The 19,168-nt window shown below is 36.4% G+C and overlaps 1 protein-coding gene across 2 annotated transcripts in view; it reads left to right on the top strand.

The window, feature by feature from the left end:
- CADM2 (cell adhesion molecule 2) overlaps positions 1 to 19,168 on the top strand; it is a gene marked incomplete at its 5' end in the record, with an annotated part of 679,347 nt that overhangs the window by 613,295 nt on the left and 46,884 nt on the right. The window contains one exon of one of the 2 annotated variants that reach the window (XM_082052398.1): positions 17,474 to 17,593. The exons of the other annotated variant lie outside the window; for it this stretch is intronic. Coding sequence (XP_081908524.1) covers positions 17,474 to 17,593 — 120 coding nt within the window. The remainder of the gene's footprint in view (positions 1 to 17,473; positions 17,594 to 19,168) is intronic. 2 annotated transcript variants of the gene reach the window in all.

The raw sequence follows: 19,168 nt of genomic DNA, 5'->3' as shown, positions 1-19,168 counted from the left end.
ATCAGACTTCTATTCCTTTTTTCCCCTATGAAATGCCACCCTGAGTGGGACTCAATCTACTAATTCTCTCAATTTCTGAAGTTATCTTCCTAACTCAGAAGAGATTTAGACCTCTTCAGCATAGAGAGAAGTTTGCTTAAAATTAGAAGGTATAGAATAGTAGAATCCTAGAATCACTTTGGAAGACACCCTAGTTTTAGGGGTAAGCAAAGTATTTATACGTATTAATTATAGAAACCAAGCAAAGAGTGTCTCATGCCTTTAACTGGACAAACCTAGAGACAAAATTATACAGAAAAGTGGTATTTTTTCCACTGTAAGTGATGATGAGGTAATAGTGTTTTGATATTAAGTGATGGCAGTGGAAATAAATATTGCTGTAACCAGCTGAATGGCAATCTGTCTGCTATAATTAGTATCTGATAACATAAAAAGTTTTTTTAGATTTGTAGTGTAATTAAAGAAATTGGACTTCAGAGAAATTGAATATAATTGAATCAGGTAAAAGGCACAGGCTATTAAATATTCTCATGCTGCTTTGCTGAATCAATACGGCTGTTACTTTCATTTTTCTTACCTTTTATTATTAATAATAAATGTCAAGAAAACCCTTCATGAAGCAAGAAGTTGGGTACAAAGTCAGAGTTTATAGGCAGCAGTGCAAAGGCAAGACATCTGGTTTGCTGAAACATTTGCTCATGCAGTAACAAAGCCACAAGCTTTAAGGCCTGTAGCTGTTGTCATTTCTGTATTCTAATTGGCAAGCTTAGTGCCTTAGAAGTGCACATTCTGGCTAGATATATTGCACCCTTTCTTTGGTAATGGGCCCCAGGCAATTTTCACTCTCTTCCAATTTATAAAGAATTTTGTTTACCTTTGTCCAAACACTAGTCATTAATCATCAGTAAACAGAGCTAACTGTCAAACTCATAATGCTCAACCCAAAAACATAGATTCTACTTGCAAAGCTTAGGTAGTAACTGTATTGATTTAACTGGAGTTGAGGAAGGAAGTGGTCCATCATCATCAAACTGAAGACACAGCTGTTATGTGGGTAGCAGTAGTTCATATCCTCTGGATGTCACTAGAAGACCTGAAGACTTAGTTCAACATCATATTGAGTGGGTGACAGAAGTCCACATCATTGGGAAATCTTAATGAAAACAGCAGCATTTGATAATTTGCAAATCGATTTGACATAAAATACCTTGGTGAAATACCCTGATTTGCCAATCTAAAGACACATATTAAATTAATTTAAATATTCAGAGGTATCATGTGTCATGTATATATGATGTATCAAAGCAAAGGGAAATTAACATGAATCAGCAGCTGTGGGTGGTCAAAGCATTTCTTACAATCAGACATACAGTAGAAAGTGTTTAAGCCAGTAACATAGTACCTCTAGAGAATAAAAATTGGCATGACATATTCCCTTCACTTCAGTCTCTCAGTTATTTTGTATTTTTTTCTTGAACAAGCTATTTTATTGCAAATAAAGGCAACTAAAAGATCGAGTTACATCCTCATTAATATTTTGAAATGTACGTTCAAAGAGAAGATCTGCTACAATGTGTAAGATCAAAGGTCCCACTGCACCTTTCCTTTGGATTATAATGTATTTATCTTCCACTGCTTGTCCAGTCCCATTTCAAAATATTTATCGTCTTTGCTTTCACAATAACCTGTGGCAACAAGTTTCTGAATTGAATTATGTGCTTTGAAGGAAAAGTATTCTCTTTTGTTTGTTTAAGCCTGCTGCCTGATCTCTTCACTTCCCAACTTTACAATCTATTTGGCCTCTTTTGCTGTTTGTGCTATAAGAATGGAAAATCTCACTATGATGGGGGTTCATATTTGCATTCTGATGGTGTTGTCTCATTCCTCTTACTGTCGCTGACAGTTTCTTTCAAATCCCAGTACATCTTCTGTTATAAATTCTCCCACTTAGGCCTTTGGCTTGTATCCTCTTCTAAGTCCCACAGCTGTTGTTATCTCAATAATGTTCTCATTTCCACCTTCATTTTACCGTTTTCCAGTCTGATCGCTGCATTGCAGTTAAAATCACTGCTGCTTCCCTTCAATAGCTTCTCAAGTATTTCCACCTTGCTCTCAGTTTCTCGCTAATTATGACCTTAGACTCTGCATTTCCTGGATTTCTGTCCCTTATATCCACTCTCCTTCTTTCATGACCTCTTTTCTACATTTTTCTTCGGTTTTGGTCTAGTAGTAAATCTCTGTGACTGACTGTTCTCCATATCTAGAACAGCACTATGCCAAACATAGTGCTATGCCAAGAGCACCGGACAGCTTAGTATATTAACTTCTGCCTCCAAATACATTTATAGAAGTTTGTCTCCTGTGGCCACCCATATTACCAGCACCATGCACTTTTACTTCTATACAAGTTTCATTTTAATTTAGTAGAAACTCTGTGGCATCCAAAGCACATCTGAAATGAAACAAACTTCATTACTTCTATCTGTTCTAGATTCCTTTATCTTTGTCTGTTCATTTGCCCACTATCACATTTTTATTAAATCTCATTTCTATTGTGACGTTTTCATAGGGGGCCCTCTCCTTTATTTCTGTAACTCAGTTGTGCACATCCCTTACTCTATGAAGGTGAAAACTGAGTAGAACCGTAACTTGAGTTAAAACTGAGGAGGTGCCATTTTTTTTTTTTTTCAGTTTTCTGTGAAAACTGAGCTTATTGGATAGGCAATAGATCTCCTGGTTTGCAAATATTTTCACTACAGGCTTCTGATAAATCTTATGCACTGCTTTTGGACACCTTATCCTCATAAACATATCTCAAAAAACACACAAAATATATTCACTAAAGGAGTGGGGGGAGGTGGGAAGGAAAGGAAGCAGCATCCTTGTGAAAGAGCATGCTCATCAGTTATCTAGTTGCTCTCTGTTTTGGTGATAACACTGTAGATGTTGAGGTAGCTGGACAATTTCTAAAGTTTCCTCCTTTATAGTTCCTGACTTGACATGTCTCATTTACACACAAATCTCAGAGAAAAGACTTTCCTTGCCTATGGGAAAATCCTACACTTCGACTGAAAAAAGCTTGGGCTTTGGGAAAAGAGAATTGACCAGATCATTGTGTAGTGGAACAACAATAACACGCACAGCTACAATAGTGCGTGTTTTTAGTAAAAAAACAACCTTGCCCTTACAGCAATCAAGGCATATCAAGAATACGAGTCTCAGAAGACTGCTTAGGACTTAATTTGAAATTCTGTACATGTGAATACCTATGCTATTTAGTTTTGCATTTTGTTTTGTTTTTATATCTCTGTTTGAATTAAAAGAAAGAGGGTGTCTCAGTTTTGAATCCTACGTTGGTTTGGCTGAATCAGTGTAGTTTTCCATTGCTTTAGCTAATTTTCTTGTTGATAGCTAGCATTGTCCTTTGTTTTGAATGTAGTTCAAGAATAATAAGATAGCACCTTGGGACAGAGTAAATGTTTTCTTCCAGTAATTTTCCAGTGTTTGAGACTTAGCATGAAAGGATGTAAGAACTCACTGATGTTGATATTTATTGATAGAGAAGCCAAGGTCATCCCTCAGTTTCTCAGGTTTTGCAAGTAAGCAGGTGTATAATGCTTGGAGGAGCGGATCCAGGACAGCTGACTTAAGCTGGCCAACAGAAGTATTCTATACTGTGAACGTCATGTTCTATATTTAAGTGGGAAGTTTCTGGAAATAGCACCCTTTCTTCAATGGCTGCTGTCCCTGAGGGGTTTCTGCTCCTGTTCTGCTTCCAGAGCCTGGTTCCACTACCTTCCCTGTGCCCTTCCCTGTGTTCATCTCCGCATCTTCACTGAACTCAGTGTGCTCACAGTCGCCGCCTTCTGGCGTTCATTGCTGCAGGTGCAATTTCTAGTGGCTATTTGCTTTGTATCGTTTTCCTTTTACTATTATTTAATAAATCTGCTTCTGTTTCAACCCAGAAGTCTTTCCTCCTCTTTCCATTCCCTCCAGAGAAAGAAAGGTGAGCGAGCAATTGTTTTGCTATTTAGCTGCTGGCCCACCACTAAACAGCAATAAGGCATATTCCCATCTTTTGAGAAGGAAAAATAACCTTAAAAAGTACAGAAGACAACTCACAGACAGATAAGCCTGAGCCTTCAGCTGAAAAACAAATAAATTAAAGGACGTTCTTGAAGACTTTTTCCTTCTCAAATGTTTCCATCCTCCCAAATCATATATTTTTTTCTTTTTCTCTCTCCCCCTTCCCTGCTATGCATGTCTGCATACACAAACACTTAACATGCACACATACAAACAAATAAACAGAATAACTTATTAGTAGTAACTTATTCAGGAAGAGATTCTTTTTCTTTTTTTTTCATCTTCATATATTTGAAATCCACAGCAGAGGATGGTTTTCTTGCAAAAGTTGAGGTGTGGTGGAGTGAAGTTTCTGCAAGGCACAGCCCTTCTAATTGTGTTGAAATGTTTTGATTTTGCATCAACATTCTGAAGTGACATTAAGGTATTCAATCATTGTCATGACATTGAAGTTGACTTCTCTAGGTGACTTGGTTATGCTAAAAGAGGTGTCCCAGACCTTAAGGCACAATGCAGATGGATGCTGCACAACCAGATGAATTAAGAAATCGTTGTACTGGACAAAAGAAGAAGAATGTATAGTTGACATTTTTTAGGTATAAGAAGACTGTCAAGAAACTTATGGTGGAATTGTTGGCTTAATTTTGTGGATGAACTGTCCAGCTATCATCCCTGAATGCTTGCAAGGCAGATGCTTTGAGGTTGTTTTTTGTTGATAAATACATGAATAGCGGGGTCTATGGTTGAGCTGTATGAACTGATATTTCTTCATTTATGGTGACTTTGGAAAAATAATACACAATTTATTTTTTTTTTCAGATGAGCTCAAAATTATTTTGTAAAGGTCAAGAAAATAACATTCCAAACCACAGTAACACTTTTGGGGAATCTGTTTGACATTTCTACATTTTTACATTAAAATACTACTTTTGATGAAAGAAAACTTCTAAGTTAATTTTGTTAGATGACATATAGAAGATTTTAATTAATTTATTTTCCACAGTGGAGTATTCATTGGAATTATTGAATTAAGAGTATTTCAGTTGAATTAAATCTGGATGTGTCCTGAGTTGTTTTGTTGGTGTTTTGTTTTGGTTTGTTTGGGTTTTTTTTTTGTTTGTTTGTTTCTGTGTGTGTTTGTGTTTGTTGTTGTTGTTTCCTTTTTGGTTTTGTTTGTTTTGTTTTGTTTTGTTTTGTTTTTCTTCTCCTAGTGGATGCATCAAAAGCTCTCTCTGGGTCCAATCTTTAACAACATATTCTAGCAAGTATAGCTCATACTTCTTTAAAAAAAAATGTAGACTTGGATAGTGTCTTTAATAGCATACAACACTTGAAAATATTTAATTTTCTGTGTACATATAAAATTGGCTAATGTGATAATTCTTGATTTGGATTCTGTATGTTATATCTGAAAAGATTGCATGTTAGTTTTGAATTATAACGAGTTCTTGTTTCCACATACAATAATTGCATAAAGTTAATATTTTGGATGCTTGCATATGGGTAAAGCATCCACAATAAAGTACTTCTTGAACTAGATATACTGTATAAATTGCTGTTGCTTTTTGAAAAGAACTTTTAACTGATCATTAGTGATGTGTATTTCTAAAATAATGCTGTTGAATTAATTATCACTGATTTGCTGTAGTAGCAGAGATTCCTCTCAGATTTTTCTGGAATTCAAGCTTTGCTATTGCTTATACTTCTAACATTCTTGAACTTTACTTCAATGGAGCTTTTTTGGCTTTTTGACTTAAAAATCTTAATGAAGAAAATATCACTGTCAACAGAAAAAATTCACTTCAAACTGATGACAAAGTTATAGTCTAACAGTTGCTAGTGATCTTTTTGCATATAGATAATTTATTATTCACAAAACCCAAACAATAAATAAATTGTTAAAGTGATTTAATAATTTTCTAAATTGAAATATTTCTTGATCATTAGGTGCTACGTGTAATGGAGATAAGGGTGTCCTTTATCCTTCTCATACGGTGCTTTTATAACTTACCTTTCTTTTGAGGATAGGTTGCTCAGTTTTCCACTCAATTCAAGAAAGGAAAATGATACACTATACAGTGATACAGTTTAAAATGTTGGCTAGTGATGCTAGTAGCCTCGTGCTACATCAGTATAATATTTTATTCCAACGGAGGTTACAAACCCTGGGAAAGTAACAAAAATCATTGGTTCTGAGCAAATGGAGATAGATATAAATGCTTTGGTGAGATTACAAACACTATCCTGAGTCTGAAAGGGGTAGGGAAAGGTTCTGTAAAAATTCTTAGAGAAGTCTGAAAAGTTCTGTATCTAAGGTCACTGATCACATGATAAGATGAGGATAGAAGTTCAAAGAAAAGTAGACACGTCGAAATTTTCTCATCTCAAACCATTAACATTTCTAACATCAATAATTTGATGTTAATATTTATTAGTTCTGAGTGTTCTGGTTCTGTTATTTGTAATTTTAATAATTAATGACTTGTAAACTTTTTCTGGAGTTTATCTTAGTTTGAGTGTCCGTATTGTATGAAGGAAAAAATATTCAATAAAATACTTTGTATAGCATTCCATTAGTATTTTACTTACAGTAAATAATGTTTTCCTCTCCCTTGTTTTCCATATTCTTCTAACTAAAAAACAGATAAAAATTACAAAAATTTGACATTTCCCTGAACAAAATTTAAAAATCTCCTTAACATCTTTCTTCACAGCATAGATTCAGTCTACATTTGAGGTGAGACCCAAAGCATCTTTAGCCCCTCCTCCAAAATGGAAACCTCTAAGCTGCAATAACAAACTGTTTTTTCTTTCTTCTACTGCTTGAATTCTTGACCCAATATGATAAAATTCTCTTTGATTTGTAATTAAAGTCACATTTTTTATTGCTAAATCATATAATAATCTTTCTGTATTATATCTTCCTCTGTCTTGCCATTCCTTAATGTGAATTACTTTGACTTTGTCATTAGGATTCAAAACTGTTTTGACAGCTTTGAAGAACGCTCATTGCATCAATCTGTCTGTATAATTGCCATGGGAAGGGGAAGAGACAACAAAAACTAGCCAGGAAGACACAAGTGTATGTCTCAAAATTATTCCCCGGTTGCAGGGAGGCAAAAACACCCCAAAACTAAAAAAAAAACCTACCACAAACCAAATCAACACCACCCCACCCACACCTCCCCCCCTCCCCCCCAAACAACAACCAAAACAAAACAAAACAAAAACCACCAAAAGAACAACAACACAAACAAACAAAACAAACTCCACCATTGCCAGCAAGTATGACTATGGATCTACCAAAGCTTGTGGTAAAGTGCTATATGGGGAAGTCCCACAACACCCTGACTTCTTTCACAGGGCTGTGGTTCCTCCTGTAAACCCTTCTGAAGAAACTTACCTGGCAGGTGCCTGTGAAGAGGTCTCAAGATATCTGCTGCAACTGATGGAGTTCATGTTGTGGTGTAAGGTGATGTGTTATTTGTGAGAAGAGTGGTCCAAACCATTTTCAGTCAGGATTACTTTTATTTTCTTATAAGCCCTGGAGAGAGAATAATTAAAGTTTTTATTTCTTTATTCTTTATCTGCTTTACACTCTGACATGCACTTTCTTTACTTTTACTTCACTGGCATCTACACAGCTTGTTTACTCACTGAATATGCCCTTGAAGAAAAATAATGCTTTTGCTTGGAAACTTCTTGCTTGTCAGTTGAAACAACCCGTGTTAATCTTCATGGCAAGTGAAGAAAGAAAGAAAACAAAGGAAGGAGGAGGGAAAGAAAAAAGTTTGACAGGGTAAAACTGTAGGAGTGGGTAAACTTGAGGTATTACTGTGGGTCATTGCACTACTGAATTTGTTTTTCCTTCTGTTGTGTCTGTTTTTTATATTTTCTGTGGGTTTCCTAATGCTTGATGGGTAGGAGGCAGGGAGTAGTCATAGGAGGTTGAGATGTTCAAGTGCTAGTTTGCTGTTTGATTGAGGAGAGCTCTGGATGGTTTTCATCATTCACAGGCAGAAACGGAAATGTCTTTGCACAGCTTTGTATATCATTTTGTTTAAAATAATTTAGGAGATATGACCAAGCATTCTTTATAACAGATACTGTGATAATCCTTTGGTTTAATCCTGTTGGATGGCTTGGTAGTTAAGGTAAATGTGTAAGTAAATGTGTGTCTGCCTGAAGGGAAGCTGGATAATTTTAATCAAATTAAGTCTTGACTATATTGCACGTGTCCTGCCATCCATAGTAGTGTGTTATATAAAGCCAGAAAAGTCATGGGGGGAATTCAACTGCAACTCTCTTGAGCAAAAAAAGACAGAGCATGAAAGATTGACAGCTAGAAATATAGGTCCTTGGTTTCTCAGGTAATGTAGTATGGTGATAAGAAAATGAGAATGAAGTGTATTAGTCAAATACAGTGCAAAGAAGTGCAATAGACTGTTTCAGGTTGCAAAGATGCCATTAACTTGTCCGAGGTGATTTTCAATGGGATACAGCTATGCCACTGTGATAAAGCATTTCAGATTAGTGTTGGACCCCTTTGATTTTAGTTTGAAATAAAGTAATTTAAAATAAATAATATTCTTTATCTCTTTTATGAACCTTAAAATTATTGCAGTGAGTTTTTACTTGTTTAAGCAATTTCAGTGATTTCTGCTGAATTTCTCAGAGAAATGAAAGTAGCTACCATAATTAAATAAAGATCAGCAATCTGTTTACCTCCATTTAGTTTCAGCATTTGTGTCTCTAATAGGGAAATTTTAGAAAAATCTCCTTGGCCTTGTTCCTCTTCCTAGTGCAGTGCTGGCTGAGCTTTTTGAATTTTTTTGCACAGAAGGAGTCAAGTGTCATTCTGAGAAAGCTGTCATATTTGTTCAAGGCTGCTGGTGTCTGAATTTGTATTGTACGTAGGTTTTCAAGGGCCAGCTGCTGGTACTTTATTTCATATGATTTTGAATACTCCTATTTTATGGCTTGGAGAAACAAGGAAGTATGACTTGTCTGTTAACTTTAAAAGAATAAAAATTAACATCACAACCTTAACATGATTTTTAAGCAATGGCAATGAGCCTACAGCACCATATTAATAGTGATAGAAGGCTGTGTTTCTGGGGCAAATCATGCTGGCTTTACTCATACAAGACGCTTGGTGGCTTTTATGGTAACGTTTTGTCTTGGATGCAGTGAAGTTGGCACTTCAGCTATAAGAACAATTCCTTTTAAAATATCATTTTAAAAGGCTTTGTTTTCTTTTATGGTTCTGATTGTTTTGGTTTTTTAGTAGAGGGTTAAAACAGGACTCGGGAGTTCTGTTCTGAACAACCCTGTCAGGCTCATATATCTGTAAAAATCAGACATTTCACTTAATACTTCTTTGTTCATTTCTCCAGCTGTGAAATGGGAATAATGCTAGCTCCTTTTCCTTAATATTTGGTCTGCGCTGTCTAAATAATGGTCTTACAGAAACTCATGGCAGAGATCCATTCTTTACTGCACATATATTTGTTAATGTTGAGTTGTGAACACGATCGACAGGTATAGGTGCCTTTTGATAGGAAAATCTACTTCATTTGACACTGCAGTCTCAAACAATGCTTTAAAACATTACCTTTTTATTTAAAATGTTGAATTACTTAATTCTCTTTCTTAGCCTTTTGCATGCTCTGCAAATTTTACTTAATTTCTTTCAGGCAAGTTGCATAAGCTTCAGTGATCTTCTCAGTGCAGTATTTGTAACTACATCAATTAGAAAGATGGGCTTTTGTACAGGATAGAATGAGTCCCTTAAATAAAATAATAGGCTTTATTAGTATTACTACTATTAAATGGGAAAGGGCTTTTTTACCTACTAGCAAAACTTATAGTAGCTTTGGGAAAAATAGGTCTTACACCATATTTTTTAGTAGTCTGAAGTACATATTGTATTCATAAAACTCCAGAACATGGAATATCAATCTTTCTCTTGAATACTTGTTTTGATTTGTCCTTAGAGGTACATTGTACACTAATAATAATTAATAAAGTAGAACTTAGAGCACCTGAAAACAGATTATTCAGTATTAAAGAATTTGCCTTCTTGATAATTTAGGTTTTCCATGTACTAAGATAATCTTCAATATCTAATCATCAAGACAAGTTATTACCTTATGAATTTTATCCTTTTCTGTTCTCTGTATCTCGCCTGGTTTTAGCACAATTAGAAATTAAGGAATATTGCATTACAACCTATTTGTTTTCTCCAATACAAATGTTGCAATTCATATAATGTGCCCCACCAAAACTGAACAGCAATAAGCAAATGTATTGTGAGATACCACATTATGTCACCTTTTATTCTTCTGCTTCACTGAGAGCAAGAATGGTGAGCTTTATAATTGGCTAGACTGGTGACAAACAATGAGTCTGATGGACAGTGAAATGAGAGTGTGTTCCAGCATCTCAGGACCTTCATTGCAAGCTTCTCTTTCTGTTTCAAGGGAGCTGCTGTGAGAGTGCATTTGCTGATCACAAATTCAGTGAAGTAGTGTGGGGAGCAAAATGATCCCTAAAGTAAACACTGAGGGCTTCAAAGGTCAAACCCTGCATTTTTAAAGTTATCAGCCACTAGTGCAATGCTTAAATGTTCATGTTAGTTGCTTTCCTGTGAAAACCTTGATTCAAATTTCATGTGGTCCCCATGTGCAACTCCAACTGTGTGTGCAACAGGCTGGTCTCCAGGTGACAAAGCCATATTTGTGGCAACCTCTGTGCTGTGGAGAAAGGTCATGTTTTCCTACCCAGAAAAAAAAAAACAAAAAAAAAAAAACCACAACAAAAAACAAACAAACAAGCAAACAAACAAAAAAGCACCCTTTTTTTGTGTGTTTACTGCTAATCTTTGAATTTTAGCAAGTACTCATAAGCCTTATAAAATGCATGTACGTAGACCCAGTGCCCACTAAATCTCAAATTCTGTTCTGTGTACGGGGAGAGGTTCAAGAGAAAGGGTGGGAGCTGCCCCTGCTGAGCATGCTCTGCTTGTCAGTCCCCACAGAATGTGGTAGACGTGAATTTTATCTAAATATCCCTTGCTGTCCGCCTGACCCTGGGACCCACAGCACCATGTGAGAGCTGTCCTGAGCCCGGGCAGCCGCACCTGAGTGTGGAGGGAAGTCACTGGTCTCAGCCCTGAAAGCTCGTTCTCCCTTACCATGTCCTTCCTACTACATTGAGACACTTCCTTGCCACCGCTTCTTTTTTGTCACACCTGTATGAGAGCCACAGCTTCTTGTTTCCTGACAGCTCACAAAGTTCCTCTGAGCCTGACCTGGCTTTACTGGTGGAAAATCAGCCCTTCACATACCTGTGGTCTTTGTGAGCCCTGCTGTTGCTCTGGTGCACAAAATGAATGAGATATTCAGTAGAGGAGTTGTTTCAAGACAGTTAAGGGCAGTTAAATTTTTCTTCATATTTCAGTGTCAAATGAGTTGGCATAATCAGAAATAACTTGCTAGTACACCTTGTTTTGTCATATTTATCACATTTTTTATTTTTCCATGAGCAATTCTGGTCAGAGCATGTGTTGTAAAATGTGCCACGGTGTGATATCAGGTCGTCATTTTAAAGGAAGAACTTTTAAGTGATTTGGAATGACATCATGCTGCCAATACTAAGTACTAATAATGGCATGGGCTTTTTTCTTTCAAGTTCTATTGATAAGTTTCTAAGCATAGAATTTGGGCCAGGAATGTGTGGATACCATTTTTTTTTGCTTGGCTCTCTTTGAAAACAGGAGACAGTTTCTTTTCTTGCTGTAATTTTGTACTACTTCATCCTTCATTTGCTACTGAAACCTATCGAGTTCAAAATAGGACAAAAATCCACACCAAACTACCAAACTTTCTATAAGAAGAGAGAACTAGTGTTCTTCCCAGTTTCTAACTTAGGTAAAAAGAGCAATGAGATCAAAATCTTAATATCTCTTGATTTTTTTTCCTTTATCCTGGCTGTGCAACCAAACTATGTTTAATCAAACTTTAATGAGCTGTCCCACATCTTCTAACATTTAATATCATCAGGCCCATGAAACATCTTGGAATCATCGGACTATGTGAATTTATTTTCTTTTCTTTCTAAGTTGCCTAGTTGTTTTAGCCCCTCTGTATATCTTGCATTATGAGCTCATGCACTGGAAGACTCCAGTGGTTTTAATTACAGATCTAGGTCTACATGGAGCTTTTGTTAAAAGGGTTTCGATATTTTTAAATGACATCTGATTTTCTAGACAAAATGTCAAGCACATAATTGCCATTTCAGAGTTTCATAAATCTGAATCAATTAGTAAGAAGAACCCCTTGACCTCATGTCCGTGAGCCTTCATGATCATTCAAAGTGGCAAGGAGCTATTGGCACATGATATTCAAGCTGAATGATCCTTTTGTTCAATCCCGTTTTCACGGAGTAAGGCTAAATGTAGCTCCCTTTGAATTTAAAACCTTGCTAAATTATTTAGTACTACATACCACGGACTGATGAAATTTTGCACAGAGTAGTGAGATTGTTTCCCAGGTAGGTCATCACTCAGTTCAGTTTACCACTTAAAATTTCTTTCATTCTCCATCAAAATACAGCAAGGGCCATCCATCATTATCACTTTGTCCTTTAATTTTTCTGTCAGCCTTTGTCGAGCTTGAAACAAAAGCCTTTACATTTTTATCAACTGCAGCTATTGTTGTCGGAATTGTGCTCAGTCATTTCAGAATATCGGTTGTGTTTTTACCAAACAAGTCAAATATTTTCAATAGGTCAGATCTATCTTTCATATAAGCCCGCTAAACCAAACAGAACCATTTCTCATTTCTTTGGAAATGGAAAGTAAAAATGCTTAGGGCCAAACTGGCAGTGAGAGTAAATTGGATGAATGTCTTTCGCCTTAGCAAGAAGAATGCATCATCAATTCAAGAAAGAAGGAGGTGCGAGTAGAAAATTTTGATCAGGCAGAGTTTAACAGTGTTTTGAGCCAATCTTGTACAACACTATTCTGCCACTCTTAAACAGACTACATCTGTGCCTCGGCTAAAGAGCAGCCTCCAGACCAATGTTGAATGCTCCTCCTTTTTCCACTGTCCGCTTGCAGTCAGCAGTCAGATTACCTGCTGTCTGCCTTCACCTTGCCAGTGCTCCTGTAGCTTGATGACCTGCTAACAAGCAGCAGCAGCCATGAACACCTTTCTAAAAGCTTCCCCATACTTCCCTCTGCATCCACTGAACCATGATGTTACATTAGGTCCTCACTGGAAAGAGACCTTTTCACTTAGCATTTGTGGCTCTGCTCAAACCCCCTCATGCCACTGAGAGAGGTTAGGAGCCTGTCTCTTTCACTGAAAATCCAGTTCAGGTATAATCTGTGGGAACGTATGTGAAAAATAGTTGGAACTGCAGTCAGTAACTCCCCTTGACATGAAGTCTAACCCCTTTTCTATTTCCAACAACTTTTATGGAAACAATTGTGTGAATTGATTGTATTTCACAGATAGCAAGGTGATGAATATCAACTTAAATACATTATTCAACTTTTGACTGTCTGTCAACACACATTCATTTTAGGAGTAAGGTTTCAAACGTAATGGTTACGATTATTGCTTGACTTCTAGATCTGCGAGCGTGGCTTTTCTATCTTTTTTGGTTCCCTATTGGCAAAATATAGCTACCTTCTGCTCCATTAGAGGCTAAGGATTAATACCTTAGTATTATTGAAATAGCGATCTTGTGCCTTGATTTGGGTATGGCTACTTGAATTAAAAAGTTCCACTCTACAAGGTCTTTTGGTCATAATGATCCCTGGTATTTAGTGGCAGGAGACTCATGAACAAAATAAAATGTTTTCAGCTGAATGTTGTGTACAACTAAATTCAGAAAATGCAAGGCCAGAAAAATGGAATTAAGTCTCAATCCAACACAGGTTTCTTGGGTAGAAATCTGCAAATTCATTATTTGAAGATCCTTCTAGGCAGAGAGCTCAAGTGGGCAAATCTACAGAGTCCCTTTGATAGCATGTTTCTGAGCAGCTGCCAGTAGGCAGCTCTGGGTAACATAACCTGTGCATTGCCATTAGTATACGATAGGTGTGCCCTGCAGTAAAAGCAATGACCAAAAAGTCATACAGAACTAGAAACAGTAAAATTGTAATTCCCTTTTCTGGCATACAAATGAAACAGCACAACCTCATTAAAACACAGTGGTTCATATGCCTTAAACAGAAGCCTCTGCTCTTGTTCATGAGTTTATACTTGTAGTCTGTCCAATTTTGAGAACTACCAAACCCACTTACCTCCTACACTTACAATACATGATGAGAGAATGAAGGGCACTGCATGTTACTTTGCTTTTTTTCCTACCTGCATATTCTGCATTCTCTGATGCAAAAGCAATTTCAGGGCAAGATCAAGTAGTTTTCAAGAGACTCCATAAATCTTCTTGGAAGAACTGTCACAGACACTCAGTAGGAGTGGGGGTCCCTGTTCACATAAGTCTTTTGAATGTGGGGCTGGGGTGCTTTTCAGAGTTCTAATCTACACCTGGATTTGGGATGTCCAAAATAGGGTTTAAGGATGGGCTATGGCCCAAGAATTCCAAAACATGTTGACCAGAGAGCTGTGAGCTATTCTTTTTTTTTTACACATACCTTCCTATTGCACACTCATGTCACTGAAGATATGATTCTACTGGGCAGAGCCTTGAACCTAAGCAGGTATGCACCAGGCATTTCTTGAGTCCAGGGCTGACTTAGATTTCATTGCGTGGGCAAGTAGTGCTCTTCAGGCTGATGATTCCTGGTTGCTATCTTGTATTGCAGTCTTTGAGAGCAAGTAATTGTAATGCTGTGAGCAACACAGAGCGACTGCAGTTATTTGCATGGTGAATTTCACCTTACTTTGCTAAGAAAGAAACAAAGCCAATGCTGTTGCTTGTATGTACCTTTCTTTTGAGAACATATGTTTTTCTTTGAGCCTTCAGACAAGCTGCCATTTTGATGTTTGACATCAGAGTTTGTGAGTTTGATCAGGATACTAATTTCCACACAAGTTTTCATCATTCTTCGTCTGATTAGAAAAAGTGAATCTATCACATCTGTCTTAAAACTCTGATACACCCTAGTTCTTTTCAACTAGTCTGTTTCCTAAGTAGCCCTTCTTTTAAAATAAGAAATCTTTTTGAAAATTTTTCAATCAGAAGAGAAACCAGAAAGCAATAAACTTCTAAATTCACCAATGACTCATTTAAGCTATTAGGTGGTAAAATGGGTAAACAGTATGTTCACAGGTTGGAAAGCACTGACATAAAACCATAACGGTATTTGCCAGTAGCAGTTAACTTGCCACTGCAACATTCTTAAGTAAATGGCATGTTTAAGAACGATAATTAATGGAACTGTGAGTCACACTAATTAGGTTTTACGCACAAGACTGATTTGTAAAGCTTCCCAATAAACAAGGCTTTGCTTTCCTTATGAAATAGGTGTGTTTTTTCCTGTTTGATTTCATTTTTAGCAGATACTTATCAGGGAAGGAGTTTCCCTTTATGAGAAGCAATTGCAAAGATCAGTATATGTGACATGTATCTTTTTAACATGTTAATTTATTTCTAATGCTTGTTATACTCAGTTCTGTTTAATTATCATGGTACTCACACTGCAGGTAATGTTACCATTTTTCTTGATGATTAATTTGGCTACGCTGTGGGTTTTTTTAAAAGTCTGGTTTAATTTTTCTGACTTGGGAATATTTTGTACTGAGAAACAGATTAAATACCAGTGTACAACAGATGAAAGCAGGTTCTCATACTGTTTTCTGATGGCTTCGAAAGTGGAAAATCCCAAAGGTATAGGTTCCAACAAGAATACTGTTAGCATTTATCAAAAACAGAAGAATACAGAAAATTGTAGGTGACTCATAGATGTTAACTGACAAGGAGACTTTTAAAGTGGCAAAATAATCTGTCATCCAATATGAAAATAAACTAAGCATGCTAATTTGAAATCTTAAGAGAGTAATTATGCAGTGCTGAACTCAAGGACCCTGTGTCTGAAGTGTGTTCTGTAGGGCCCGATACTGTAAAGCTCTGAGCTACTTCAGCTCCCATTGATTTCAGTCAGAATTGATGGTGCTCAGAGACCAATTGCGTTTTGTTCCACAGCAAGGGAAGACAGATTGTGGGTCAGATTTTTACTCTTTTATTGCATTGAATATCACTCTTCAGAAATATTTTCACTGAAATCAGTGTGGAATGGGTTACTAACCATCAGCTGCTGAGAAATTGGTCCTTTCCTTTTAAACCTGCATTATAAATAATCTGAAAAATGTCAGATGTTTTTATGTCCTCATGGAAGTGCTTTTCTCTAGTTCTCTTCAAGGCTTTGTTTTTCCTTTAAAGCCTGCAATCACCTTATAAGCAAAGTGATACTGGTCTTTATTGCTTTTGGCAGTGTAATCAAAGTATTTTCTATCCGTACATCTGGTAATGTTCTGCTCTGTACTAGAGCATTTTGCAACAGACATTGTTGATTCCTCTGCAACAAAGCAGCAGCATACCTAAGTCTGGCATACCTGCACTTACTTGATCAAAAGCTGAAGGGTTTTGTAGGATGCTGTCATAAGGACTGTGCTTTTTTTCTGACTTGTATACACATGTTTTTAATAGTAGTATTATTAGTATTTCAAATTTTTTAGTCCTAAACTGTTTTAGAGAAATACTGATGCATGTAGTAATGGTAAATTTTGAGTGTTAGGGATGACTGAAAGATGGCTGTGACTGCTAATTAGGGTAAAGTTTTTGAAATATACTCTGCTCTGGATCTTAGCAGACAACTGTGTCTTAAACAAATGTGTGGGAAGAAGAAAAGCAACATGGAAAAAGCAGCTCTTATAGTTAGTAGCATTTTCTCCCCTTTTTCCTTCCATTGAGTCTGTCTGAAAGTGGGTGTTTTAACATAAAGCCATTTCTTGTTAACATGTGTGTGTTTATTTTAGCATGATGGTGTTGTTTTTTTCATTTCCCACTCTGACACAGCATGTTTCATCTGTATATGGTTTCTACTATATGAGACATTTAAAATGTGAAGAAATAGATTCTTGTCACTTAAACAGTCACTCTCCAGAACTGTGGAAACGTGGTCATTTTAACAGTGTTTTAAATTCTGTATGCTAGAAGATTGACTATAAAAACTGAGAGTGATATAATGTCAAGAATTTAAAGGTACTTCATTGTACCTGTAATAATTTATGTTAATCATGTTTTAATTTAGTCATTTCAACATACATGTATTTACAAATTAAACCACTTTTATGGTTCTCCTTTGTTTGCATGATATGATTTTATTTTATATTTTTTTTCCACTCACCAGATGTTTTCAACACTTTGCTTCCCACTACTGTCATCCCCTCCCTTACCACTGCAACAGTCACAACCACTGTAGCCTTAACAACCAGCACAACCACATCGGCAACAGCCATCAGCACCAGAGGTACAGTATGCTTCTTTGTTATGGCCTGAAAAAACACATTATAAATAGGAAATTATAGGTTCGATTTTTACGAAGAATAGAACTTGCTAAAGAGAGGATTCAAACACTTTAGTTCAATATATAAATTTAATAGAATAATCCATGAGAGAGTACATGGTTAAGAAAGATTTCATACGACCTTGAATATTTTTATTGCTCAAGCAGTGTGTATGTGAACTTTGACAGGATGTTTAAATTATTTGTATACATTTGCATTTAATTTTTTTAAGGTTAGTAGATTAACTTTAATGTAAAATGCAAGCAAGCTATTTTTAAGTAAACATGACCTTTCAAGACTGGTTATTTTGGGTGCTAATGTTTAAAACAAGATAGGTGTCTCAGCATTGGAATTACTGGTGATGCAATCTTGCTTGATAACAAAGAGGCATCACATTACATCACCCTTGTTAGTCTTTTACAATTTAATCTATTCCTGTTTTAGGGTTGTCTTTGTCTTACCAGAACTAGGGTAAATGAGCTGAAATTTCTCTCTCCCCTCCCTGCCTTACATCTTGTTGGGTTTTTTGTCTGTCATAAGTTTCTAAATGTTTCTAGTAATGCTTTGCTTTGTTATGAGCAAACTATAAACCTTAATTTTACTGTTGTATTCAGTGACATCAGATAACTGTTCAATAGCAAAGATGTGTGTGTAAGGTTTTGTGGATTACCATCTTCTGGGTAGCTAGTAATCTCTCATAGTGAGTGAAATGGCAGAAGGTTCCTGTGTGGTCTGTTGAAAACCTTTGTTGTGCAAGGAGAGAGGAAATCATATTAACTTATCACACTTGAAATACTCACATGATGAGGTATAATTATGCCAGGGGAGCTAAGACAGAGTTATGAAATCTTTTATTTCTGGAAGCATTGTTACTAATCAGTTGTAGTGACTTGCCTAACTTGCAAGAATAAGTTGAGCTAAATGCAAGTCCATTGTGTAAAGATTGTGATGGTATCAGATCGCCCAACTTTCTCCTCCATAGGGCATTGGTATTTTAATATTGTGGCTTTCATGTAATAAACTGCATCAGAAATGATATAACATTTTTAAGCTTTAATGTTACTTATGATGTAAAAAAAATATTGTTGCTTTAGTGAAAAAAAAGAAGTATTGTAGTAGTCCTTTCCCTCCGGAAAAAAGGACAGACCATGGAAAACAGTCCAGTGCTCATGGGTCTGAGTAGCTGCAAGAGGAACATTTATTGAAAAGGAACAGAATGACAGGAATTATCGTGTCTATATAGAAGAGCGTTTTGCGTCAAACAGCAGAAGCTTCCCAGCTTTCTGAGGGCTTGGATACTGGAAGGACAAAGTGCTTGGTGTGATATGTTGGTGTTTGCTGTCGTGAAGGAATTGTTTTCTTCTTGTTGTTATGTGGTCTTAGCTAAACTGTGTCACTGATGTGATTGTATATTTAGTCTAACAACGTTATTAAGGCAGTCTGTTACCTCTTAAGTGTGGTTTAGGACCTCATTTTTCTTTACTCTGTGTGCCTGGCATCAAGAGAAGTATCTGGAAAAGGAGAATGCTTTTCTAAGC

This window comes from Streptopelia decaocto (assembly GCF_964273445.1).
Source record: "Streptopelia decaocto genome assembly, chromosome: 1".
NCBI classification, from domain to species: domain Eukaryota; kingdom Metazoa; phylum Chordata; class Aves; order Columbiformes; family Columbidae; genus Streptopelia; species Streptopelia decaocto.
This window is presented reverse-complemented; position numbering and strand designations above follow the sequence as displayed.